Below are 12,638 nucleotides of genomic sequence, written 5' to 3' on the forward strand. Positions count from 1 at the left end.
AATCGGCATACTATATCTCGGCCCCATAGTGTTTAGCAATAGGGGGACATGGAGGAAGAGGAGGAGGAGGGAAGTGTCATTTACCACTGTGTATATGCCCATATGTGTGACTCTATAGTAATGTGGGCTGCACAGATGAGAAAAGAGGAGATGACCTTAAAAGGGAGCTGAAATTGAGCATGTTCTGTAGAGGACACCAGCTGGTTTACACAATCTCAGCCTGCAAAATAAGATGGGAGGGACAGATGAAGGCAGGATCAACCAGGTCTATTTCACTCTACACAAAACAAATGCTTTAGTGTCTTTTGTATATATATATATATGTGTGTGTGTGTGTGTGTGTGTGTGTGTGTAATATATATATAATAGCATGTAACAAGGGTTTTGCATAATCTGGGTTTAATGATGTATTCATGAATACTGTGCTGACTTTTTTTGTGTTCTCTATCTGCCTAGAGATCAGCTTTAAAAGTTGAATTTACAGCCCTTTTTATCCCGGTCAGTTGTAGACAAATGTCTGTTACTCACTCCAGAGAAACCTGTCCATGCATATGAACATCCAGGTAGTCGGTGTATTTGATGCTATGAGATGGGAGGGAACAGCTATTTGGAAGGGTAATTGTTTACCAGGGAAAAGTTTTTGTGTCCTGGTTTCTCAAGGCAATGCTGCAATTAACAATTTCCGGTTTTCCAACTCAATCATATGATAACGTGTCAGGGCTGTTCTGTAGTAGTTATTATGTTGCATAGCTGGTAGAAAGTGAAAACTCTGGAATGGTGCATCTTAAAGGCAGAACCCAGGGAAGCACTGTTTATAACTAAACAGGCACTGTAAAGTATAGCCAATGACCTATTTTGGTTAGTGTAGGGAATATTTAGAACCCCTGCCAGGCGTTTATTGCTGTCCTGAGGTGATAGCCCCCTCCATGTTTCCTGAGGACTTTTGTAAAAAAAAGTGATGGCAAATCATGAACCTTGGCTTCCCCAGAATCTCTGAATTGGCTGTGCTTGTCTTTTTCAGTCACTAGATGGCGACGTGTGTATAGCAAGTGTTTGGTTTACATCGTCACGGGAAGACTTGCAAGAAAGAGATGCCAGGGGAGCCACAGATTACAGAAGTCCTTTCCACTGGGAGCTGCTGTGACATTCATGCTTAGAACACATTTATGTGGGGGCTGGGAGTGCCTATACTGAGGTGCACGGCTCTCAACACGCCTTTACAATCTGCAATTTTAAGCAAGTTTTCACAGCATAAATCTGGAGTTACTTTTTAAGACCTAATCTGTGTACCAGCAATGGCACCCTGGGATGAATAGGCTTAATCTGCAGCGATCAGCCATACCTTTTTATGACAACCAACCTAATATTGAGTAGGTCCCCCCTTTGCCACCTTAACAGCCCTTACCCATCCAGGCATGGGCTTTAACCACTTCCATACAGGGCACGTATACACCTTCCCGCCCAAGCCAATTTTCAGCTTTCAGCACTGTCGCACTTTGAATGGCAATTGCGCGGTCATGCTACACTGTACCCAAACAAAATTGGCGTCCTTTTTTTCCCCACAAATAGAGCTTTCTTTTGGTGGTATTTGATCACCTCTGCGATTTTTTTTTTTTTTTGCGCAACAACTAAAAAAAGATTGAAAATTTAGAAAAAAAATTACGTTTTTTATTTTTTTCTGTAAATTTTTTTGTAAATAAGTACGTTTTCTCTTTCAATTACGGGCACTGATATGGCGGCACTGATGAGATGGCACTGATGGACATCGATGAGGTAGCACTGACCGGCACAGATAAGGTGGCACTGATTGGCGGCGCTGGTATGCGGCACTGATGGGCACACATAGGCGGCACTGATGGGCACACATAGGCGGCACTGATGGGCACATGGGCGGCACTGATGGGCACATGGGCGGCACTGATGGGCACATGGGCGGCACTGATGGGCACTCATGGGCGGCACTGATGGGCACACATAGGCGGCACTGATGGGCACACATGGGTGGCACTTATGGGTGGCACTGATGGATACTTATGTTGGCACAGATGGGCACTGATAGGTGGGCACTGGGCATGGATGGGCACTGTGGGGTGGCACTGATGGACACTGTGGGGTGGCACTGATGGACACTGTGGGGCGGCACTTATTTTTCCTATGTTGCCAGTCAGTGCCCATTTGTGGGCACTGATTGGCATCTTTTTTTAATTTTTAATGGTTTTTTTTTTTTAACTTTTTTTTTAGACTTTTTTTTTTTTTTTTTTTTTTAGACTTTTTTTTTGTTTGTTGCCCTTCCCTGGTGGTCCAGGGTGGGCTTCCCTGGTGGTCCATGTGGCGATCTGAGGGGGGGCTGCGCTGATAAACAATCAGCGCGAACCCCCCCCTGTCAGGAGAGCCGCCGATCGGCTCTCCTCTACTCGCCGTCGACGGCTCTTCCTGTTTACATCGTGATCAGCCGTGGTTGGACACGGCTGATCACGTGGTAAAGAGTCTCCGTGAGAGACTCTTTACTGAGATCGGTGTTGCGGGGTGTCAGACTGACACCCCGCAACAACGATCGCCGCGATGCGCGCCCCCGGGGGCGCGCAGCGGCTTAGAATACTGAGGACGTCATATGACGTCCAGTCAGGATTCTACAACCACTTTGCCGACTTCAATTTGTCATTGGCGGGCGGCAAGTGGTTAATAGACCACTGAATGTATGCTGTGGTATCTGGCACCAAGCTGTCCCTTTTAAGTCCTGTAAGTTGAAAGGTGAGAACTGCATTGATCAGACTTGTTTTTCCAGCACATCCCACAGATGCTCAATTGAATTGAGACCAGGAGAACTTGGAGGCAAAGTCAACACCTCAAACTTGTTCCTCAAACCATTCTTGAACCATGTTTTCAATGTGGCAGGGTGCATTCTCCTGCTCAAATAGACCACTGTCCTCAAGAAGTACCATTTCCATGAAGAGGTTTACTCAGGAACAATATTTAGGTAGTTGGTATGTGTCAAATGATCCCCGGTTTCACAGCAGATCATTGCACTGCCTCCACTGGCTTTTCTTCTTCCCATGCAGCATCCTGGTGCCATCTCTTTCCTGGGTAGGCAATGCATGCGCACTCGGCCATTCACATAATGTAAAAGAAAATGTGATTCGTCAGGCAAGGCCACCTTCTTCCATTGCTCTGTGGTCCAGTTCTGATGCTCACATGCCCATTGTAGGCACTTTGTGCTCATGGGTCAGCGTGGGCACCCTGACCAGTCTGCAGTTACACTGCCCCATACACAACAAACAGCGATGCCAATTTTTCTGCTGTCAACACATCAACTTCAGGGACAATATGTTCACTTGCTGCTGAATATATCCCACCGTGATAGGTGTAAAAGATGCCATTGTAACAAGATAATCAATGTTCTCTAGTAACATTCAAGGCGATGCAAAATCAAGTTTATTTTTTATTTTATAGATCTGTCAAGACTAAAGGTAATTAAAATCCATAGTTCTGTCATAATTGGAATCTATCCAGAAGATAAAGGTTACTTGGCCAGAGGCCTTGTTTTCCATCCCAGTCTTTCTATAGCCAACCCGGGCCAAATCTCCTTGTGGCTGTAACCTGGGAACACTATTTCCTGAGCCTCTTTATTGTGTTGGTTGGGTTTTCTTTATCCAGGCCCCTCATTTTTTAAGCCAGAGATATTGTTCCACAAGATTCATGTGACCAGAGGTTGTAGGGGTGTACTTTTTATTATCAGAAATGGTTTTACCTACTTATAAAGCTGCTCTACAATGTGTATTTTTTACATAAATTGGAAATAACCCAGTGACACCTGTATGCTTAAAATTATTTTTCAATCTTCCTTTGGTTTATCTGCAAACTTTTCAGAAAAAAGGTAAATGCACTGCTCTTGGGGAAGGAAAGATGTAGAATCTGTACTTTGCCCTGGTTTGCTAAAAAAAGAAAGACAGATGGAGGTGGAATTGTTGCTTATATGGACTAATCCAGGCTCAGAGCAGAATTCTGAGTGGTTGGCAATTCTCGTATTTTTAGATGTCCATTGTCCTATTGTGTAGGTTGGCACAACTTCATTTCAGACTTGAAAATACGTTAGTATCGGTGGGACAATATGAGAAACTATTATTTGTTGGTTCTAAATATTCACAAAGAAAAGAGCTTTTGTGAGATTTGCTTGCTATTGGTCCTGCTGTTTATTAAAAAGACTGAAGTGAAAATACGAATAGCAGAAAAATAGGTGACATGAACAGTCAGAAAATTAAAAGCAGCACTTATTGGCAGCTTTTTTCCCCTTAGTTTACTACAATTTGTATTTGCATGACCTCTAGTGGTGAGAAGATAAAATAACACCTGGTTATTTTGTACAGCACGTCCCTACCTGTTTTATAGTAATCAACAGCAAAACGTGTGTGTGTGTGTGTGTGTCAATATTTTATTATAATTATGTAGAATATAATTAATATATAGTGCCTTGAGAAAGTTTTCACACCGCTTGAAATTTTCCATATTATGTCATGTCATTTTATGTGATTGACCAACACAAAGTGGCACATAATTGTGAAGTGGAAATAAAATGATAAATGCTTTTCAATTTGTTTTCCAAATATGTGAAAAATGCGGCGTGCCTTTGTATTAGGGGTCAACCGATTATCGGCGGCTGATAATCCACTTTTTTTGAAGCATCGGTATCCGTCACAAAACTTACTGATTATTGCTTCAAGGGGTTGTACCAGGGTGATGCAGCTGCAGGCATCGCTCCGGTACCGTCAGTATTGTATATCAGCCCTGATAAAACAATATTGGTCGATCCCTAATTTGTATTCATATTATATTCAATACTGTATAGAACCACCTTTCACTGCAATTACAGCTGCAAGTCTTTTTGGGGGATGTCTCTACCAGCTTTGCACATCTAGAGAGTGACATTTTTGCCCATTCTAATTTGCAAAATAGCTCAAGCTCTGTCAGATTGGATGGAGAGCGTCTGTGAACAGCATGAATTTTCAAGTCTTGTCACAGATTCTCAATTGGATTTAGGTCTGGACTTTGACTGGGCCATTCTAACATAAATATGCTTTGATCTAAACCATTCCATTGTAGCTCTGGCTGTATGTTTAGGGTCATTGTCCTGTTGGAAGGTTAACCTCTGGCCCAGTCTCAAGTCTTTTGCAGACTCTAACAGGTTTTCTTCTAAGATTCCCCTGTATTTGGCTCCATCCATCTTTCCATCAACACTGACCAGCCTCCCTGTCCCCGCTGAAAAAAGAATCCACACAACATGATGCTGCCACCACCATGTTTCACGGTGGGGATGGTGTGTTTAGGGTGGTGTGCTGTGTTAGTTTTCCGCCACACATTGAATTTTTTGGCTTAAAAGCAAAACACTATTTCAGAGCACCTTCTTCCACATGTTTGCTGTGTCTCCCACATGGCCTCTAACAAACTGCAAACTGGACTTCCTATGGATTTCTTGGGATATTCTTTATATAACCTAACGCTGCTTTAAACTTTTCCACAACTTTATCCCTGACCTGTCTGATGTGTTCCTTGGAGTTGACAAGCTTCAACCTCCAAACTCAAATTGAAGCTTAATTTTTGCCATACAGCAAGTAAAGCGTTGGAAACGCTACATGTTTTTCAAATGTGACCAGCTCTGTCTGCTGTCCATATTATTCATTGCAAGCTACCTTACTTCAAGGAGTGGCAAAAATGGTCCTCAAATGCATGTTTCTAATGCCAGTGTGAACAGGACCTTTATGTGCCTACCTTAAAGAACAGGTTTGTTAAAGTTGAAAAACTGTGCAAACTATTGGGGCAATACCTTTGGTCAGGACTATTTAACACACAGCATAGTTTATGGAGTGCAGGGGTCAGGTCCATGTAACTTGCTATACAGCATATAGTGTGTAGCGACACGCAATATACCACAATAATGTACAGAGTGCAGTGGTTAGGAAATGTCCTTGGCATCAGTGGGGTGAAAAAGTTTCTCGGTTCCAATAGCCATTGTTTGGGAAAGGGGAGGGGGCAATAACTTGTGGTGATGGGAAGAAAGAATGCCCCTGGTGGTGGTCAGTGGGATAGTCCTGCAGGATTCTGGACAATTAAGGGCTTTGTACAATAGAGGTTTAGGCAGATAAAGTGTTTGTAAACACTTGTAAAACAATCCACTCAGTTCTAAATGGAAATGAAAGTCAAAACATTTGTGTATAGATTTAAAAAAATCTATATATTTTTTTCCTCCTTTTTTATAAGTGATCACATTCCCCGTGTTCTCAGCTGCATGGGAGCTGGTGGGAGGGGGGAAGCAGCAGCACATTGATCTTCCCAGTGAAAGGCCATGCATGAGAGGGCGTCAGGACAAGTCTGATTATTGGAGAAGAGTACATTGAGTTCCCAGCATACCTAGAGAACTGACCACAGTGTGCTCTCCTGCTTAGTGTGGTCGTTTTTTTTTTTTATATGAAAGCAGGGGTTTCACACAAAGGAAGAAATACAAAGAGAACGGGATACTTTCTCATACAAGTACGGTACATGGTACAGCAGACGGATCAGGAATATGGAATGTTGGGGTAACAAACACTTTATAACTTGTTTATGATGGCAGCTGTATCTGATTTAATTTAGGTTTCTTTTTTAGCTGCCTTGAATGGGATGAAAATAGGTACTTTTGTACTCAAAATAATAATAATGTGATTTTGTAATATTGACATGGGAGCCCTGTTGATTTACATGAAATGTATGTTTTCTCTGGTGAAGAAACTGATGGGAAATACAAAACCTGAGTTGTCACATGATAAAGAGGGGGAAATCTTTACATAGGGACACCTGTTCTGAGGATGGATATCTAAGGCCTCATTCATGTGGGCAATGATGCCCACTATTGTACAAACAGGACCTATTTTGCTGTGTTCCTTCTTCCAGATGTTGCATGCAGGCAGCCCATTGAAGTCCATTAAGATTTAGCAGCTGCACAGACCCAGCCACTAGCCCTAATCTGACAGGGGTGTGGGTGAGCGGCCCTAAACATAGCCAATGTACAGTCAGGGCCACTCACCTACACATGCATGCCTGTCACATTAGGACGAGTGCATCCACTTCATTCTAATAGACTTCAATGTGCTGCCTGCAAAGCAGCACTTGGAATTTTAAACACTGCAAGAAATGGTCAGTTTGTACTGAATGTACCAAGTGGATCGATTTTATTAACTTGGGTACAACCAGCCTGATGGATTCTCTTGCAATTATCGCAGGCGGCTGCTATAGCAGCTAGGAAAATCCACTGTCTTCTCCCGGCGGGGACGGCTTCCCCTACCTGCTCCCACCTGGAGCAGACAATTGCTCGGCAGGAGGGATTCCCCTGCCAGCACTTTCTGTGTTGATGGGGGGGAATAGTGCAAATTTCCTTCCTGCAACCAAAATTCGCAGTGTATGGCCTGCCTACACAGATGTTTTGGATCAGAACGGTGCTGTGGACATCTCGATTTCAGAAAAACATCTGAGACCAATTTACACAATCTCAATAAAAAAAAAAGAAATCGTTTTACAAACTAGGACTTATGCCACATACACACGACCATTTTTAATGGTTTAGAAAAAACAATGTTTTTTTCAACCCGATTATTGCTAAGCCGGCCTTGCCTACACACGATCCTGAAAAAAAAAATGCTCTAGCAAAGCGCGGTGATGTACAACACGTACAACGGCACTATTAAGGGGAAGTTCCATTTGGATGGCGCCACCCTTGGGGCTGCTTTCGTTTTAGTAAAACTTTGGTGAGTGACGATTCTCGCTTTCCAGTCTGTTACAGCGTGATAAATGTGCCATCTCCATTACGAACACTATTTTTACCAGAACGAGCGCTCCCATCTCATAACTTGCTTCTGAGCATGCGTGTTATTTTCACGTCGTTAAAGCCCACACACGACCATTTTTTACGATGTTAAAAACAACGTGAAAATTTAGAGCATGTTCTAAATTTTTAATGCCCATTTTTAACGTGGCGAAAAATGCTCTGGAGCCCACACACGATCGTTTTTATGACATTAAAAAAATAATATTTTTCACATCGCAAAAAATGGCCGTGTGTACGCGGCATAAGTCTTGGTCGTAAATGGGGTTAATTCAAAACAGAGCCCAGTCACTGATGATGGACTACAAGGCTCTGTACTAGATTCTGTTCTATTTATCCTGTTTGTAAGTGATATTGAAATACTAATTCAATTTAAAATGAAATAATTCATTCATCGGATATATTTACCTTTATTTGTATTCTATAATCTTTCTATCTCTATTACAGGCAAAGCGCGCCGTTCAGAGAGGTGCTACAGCTGTTATATTTGATGTCTCAGATAATCCTGATGCTGTGGAACAGGTATGATGTACTGCTGCTATACAAACGCTTTTTTGGTTTGTTTTTGAGTAGTGATCCTATTGTTGTCTGGATATGCCTTGCCTGTGTGTTTAGGTTTATTTCTATTTCTTGTCCTACAAATTCTCTGGGAAAGAAAAGGGAAAATTAGTTAGTTTTCTGGTCTGCCCCTTCACCTCACCCCTGGCAACAGTAGGTATTCCTGTGTCGAAGCGACAGGTTCACCCTTTACGATATTGTTTCAAAAAGTCAATGGAGCCAGGTGGAACCTGACCACTTGTACCAGACCTAGTCAAGATTCTGGCTGCGGAATTTTGAACATATTGAAGTTGATTAATAGTTAATTTGGGTACACCAGCGAGTAGAACATTGCAGTAGTCAAGTTGGGAGAACACAATTGTGTGGATTGCTTTTCAGCTACAGTGTATGATAGCATTGGATGCAGCCAAGCAATGTTTCTCAAGTGGAAAAAAATGTTTTAACATTTTGTACATGTGGATCAAAGGCTAAACTTGCATTAAATATCACCCCTTTTCAATTTTGAATGAAGCTCAGGTACAGTGCCATCTATAGATAAACTGTTAGGACCCGCCTTGCATAATTGATGGGGGTGCCATAAAGGGGTATTTGTCCTTTTAGAAGCTGTTTAGCGTAAAAAGAGCAACATTAAAATCCTTAGGCATTTTTCTGAACCATGTATTAAAACTTTTCTTTTTTTTTTTAAATTTTTTTCTTACTTCCTTTCTATTCTAAGAGCCGGTTCACACTCCCGCAGCACGACTTCGGGGGCGACTCTGCAAGTCGTCCTGAGGACGACTTCAGAGGCGACCTGCAAAACGACTTCTGTATAGAAGTCAATGCAGGTCGCCCCGAGCCGCCCCCGAAGTCGTGCAGGAACCTTTTTCTAAGTCAGAGCGATTTGCGTCGCTCCTATTAGAACGGTTCCATTGCATTGAATGGGACTCGACTCGTCAGGTGGCTGAGCTGCCTGACGAGTCGCCCCAGTGTGAACCGGGTCTTAGCCAGTTAGTAAGTATGTTTTAAAGAATGTCTTTACTTAATTGACCTTTTAAGGTCAGAGTCTAACATTTTTTCATTTTGCAGTTGAATCAAGGCTTGGAGGACCCGTTGAAAAGGCCAGTTGTGTACATGAAAGGCATGGATGCTATTAAACTTATGAACATCGTCAACAAGCAGAAAGGTGCCAGAGCGAGGATTCAGCACCGGCCTCCTCGGGTGAGGGCTCTAGCATGGATTTGTTTATAGTCAGTTCTCCCCAAATCAATGCTTTACTTTTTTTTTTTATAAGTGATTGGGAAATAATTCCAATAATCTTTGGGTGCTCTGATTTTTTTTATTGTTTTTATTTTACATTGAATGTAGTTAGATCACGGAGATCATGGCATGTATGGGGTGGGTAGTCTTGGCAGGGATGCTAGGAACTAGCAGAAACCTTGAGGAAGACCGAGCTCCAGGGCCATCAGTGGAGCACCAATACATTTGACAATTAAGCAGCATGACAATCGTGCTATCACATATACTGGTGTGGCGAAAGTCATTTTAAAGACCTATCGCATCAGATTTTTTAAATCTGTAGGTTTTGCAATTCGCAAAGCCATTTGTAGTACATACTCCATACCACCTCCCAACAGGACATTCATAATGACCCCAGTACAGTTTCATAGCTCCTGAGATGTCCAGCAGGCAGGACTTTTACACATCAGCTTGAGCACATTTCATTCTGGTGTGATCTTTTTTAGTTTGTCTTGGTACCGAGGCTGAAGCATATTGTTCAAAAAATGGAGAATGGAATTTCTGATAGGTGGACGTTTTCTTGTATGTCCACAGTTGCAGGCTCCTACAGCTGCCATTTTGGAATCTGCTTAGTCTAATCTACAGTATATCTGATAAATGCTAGTTTACATTTATTTATTTTTTTAATACAGAGCTATAACCACCTGCCAGTAAGACCATTCTCTAACCATATAAAACAGAACACATAGAAGAATTGGAGGTTCTTGATGAATACAAACCTGCTTCAGAGGCTGAGCCCTGAATCTGGCTTCCTCTGCCCCTCCCTGTCAACTGGCCTAAATATTGGAACATTGGAAGAGCAGATTGTTTTGAGTTGACCATCTTTTTATTTTTTTGTATTCTTTATTTATAGTTTTGTTACAATACAAAAATTAAAAGCATTGGCCAGCTCTTTAATTTGTATTCTTAAACAGAACATAAAGCCTCAGAGCACTCCCACAAAATAGGGGGCTCTGGGTTTCAAAGTATTTTGTACTGATTGTCTTTTTGTTTTTTCAGCAACCTACTGAATATTTCGACATGGGTATATTTCTGGCCTTTTTTGTTGTGGTATCCCTGGTCTGCCTTATTCTTCTTATCAAGATCAAATTAAAGCAGAGAAGAAGTCAGGTATGAATTAGGAACAACAATTTTATATATTACCAAACCTCAGATGAGATGTCTACATTCATTTAGCTCACTCACCTTATGGTATCTACCAGAGAGCAGCATTATCACCCTAGGATAACAGCGGAGCCAGAGCACAAGAAGTTTTCAAGATTTTCTTGGAGGATCAGCACATGTTTGATCTTTCCTGATAGCATGAGAAATGCACACTTATGACTTTCAGACATTTATCATATACTTAAGCTCTATCAACCTTCCAACACCAAATGACCAAAGTTTCTTCGTAAGGAGTGGAGCAATCTGGTCTTTATTTTTCACTTTTATTCAAAGGTTTTGCGTCCTGATTCTTTTTTTGTCATTTGATGAAGTAGTTTCCAACTAATGCTCCTGCTGCCATAATGGTCTTGAAGAGTCTGCTGCTATCATAGCATTTTCTAGGTACAGTGCATGCTTCATACCAGGTATCTCCTCCAGTTATTGTATAATGCAGTGACATGGAATAGTGAACTGCACTTATTATTGCTGCTGCCTGATGTACTTTGCATAAAAAAGAAAAACTGCTTGGTGTCTACTGTAGCTAATAAAATGTTGGAAGATCCAGTACAAAGAGCAGTGGTTGTAGATCAGACCTGTGGCTTTTATAAAATTCCAGTCTAGCTTAAAAAACATTGTTTTACTAAGGGCCATTTGAAACCAATAACTATGATCAAAGAGACAAATTGTTAATAGATATTTTAGATAAAATCACTCCATTGCAGTGGGAAATAAGAGGATTATTATTATTTTCTTTTTTTTGGGGTAATATTTCTCTATTTCATTTGTGTGATCCTAATGTTTTTCTCTTTCAGAACTCTATGAACAGGATGGCTGTTCAGGCACTGGAAAAAATGGAGACCAGAAAATTCAAAGCAAAGGGCAAAGTGTCCCGAGAGGGTAGCTGCGGTGGCCTTGACACACTTAGTAGCAGTTCCACCTCTGACTGTGCCATTTGCTTGGAAAAATACATAGATGGAGAGGTAATATAGATATTTTTTATGAAAGTTCAAGTCAGGGCTGTTTGGCTAAAGCTGCAATATGTTTTTATTCCAGGCCCACCAAGACAAAGGGACTTTCATCACTTTGTTGTCATTGAGTCTGACATGTAGGGTGTTGACTGTTTGCATTCCATGGGGGGTACCAGATTGATACATGATCTTTTGTGGTAAAGAGAGAGGAATTAAAATTACATTACACATTTTAGTCTTATTTTAGCCTTCACATTGCTCAAAGATTAAAGCCCTGTACACATGAGCCGAATGACGGCCGTCATCAGCCGGTACAATAAAAACCGGCCGACATTTGGCCCGTGTGTATGCCATCTGGTCCGACAGAAGCCGGCCGTTCGGACGGGTTCTATCAGGCAAGCATGCTGGAGAACCAGCAGCGGACCTGCTCCCAATCGGCACTCTCTTAGCCAATGGCTGAGAGCACTGACCGGAGTGTTCTGGCAAGGGGATAGGGGGTCGTCCCCCTGTCAGAACACAACAGTTTGGGGATCGTTAGTACAGTGGCTCCGACTGGAGCTGACAGTTTTTTTTCGTTCTTCCCGCTGGGGTTGTACCAGAATTAAGATTAGGGTCACATCTGTGCTGGTGGTTCCCGCAGCCGCAACCACCCACACAGAAAAACACGCTGGATGCATGCGGTGCCGTTAATCTTGCACGCATTGGATATTGCAACCGCACTGCACTTGCGTTTCCAGTGTGAGCTGCAATTACAGAAATGGTGCAGGGACCTTTTCCCTGCATTTCTGGAAGACCGTGCAAAACACACAGGTGTAAACCTAGGCTTATTTTCCTTCCCTCATTCA

General features: G+C 42.1%; 1 protein-coding gene across 2 annotated transcripts in view; it reads left to right on the forward strand.

Moving 5' to 3' along the window:
* The window catches only part of ZNRF3 (zinc and ring finger 3), a 214,973-nt gene that overhangs the window by 191,470 nt on the left and 10,865 nt on the right, over window positions 1–12,638 (forward strand). For both annotated transcript variants that reach the window (XM_040345470.1, XM_040345481.1), the window contains exons 3-6: window positions 8,297–8,371; window positions 9,473–9,604; window positions 10,682–10,792; window positions 11,638–11,805. In XM_040345470.1, the coding sequence (XP_040201404.1) occupies window positions 8,297–8,371; window positions 9,473–9,604; window positions 10,682–10,792; window positions 11,638–11,805 (486 nt within the window). The remainder of the gene's footprint in view (window positions 1–8,296; window positions 8,372–9,472; window positions 9,605–10,681; window positions 10,793–11,637; window positions 11,806–12,638) is intronic.

Source organism: Rana temporaria, chromosome 1 (assembly GCF_905171775.1).
Source record: "Rana temporaria chromosome 1, aRanTem1.1, whole genome shotgun sequence".
NCBI classification, from domain to species: domain Eukaryota; kingdom Metazoa; phylum Chordata; class Amphibia; order Anura; family Ranidae; genus Rana; species Rana temporaria.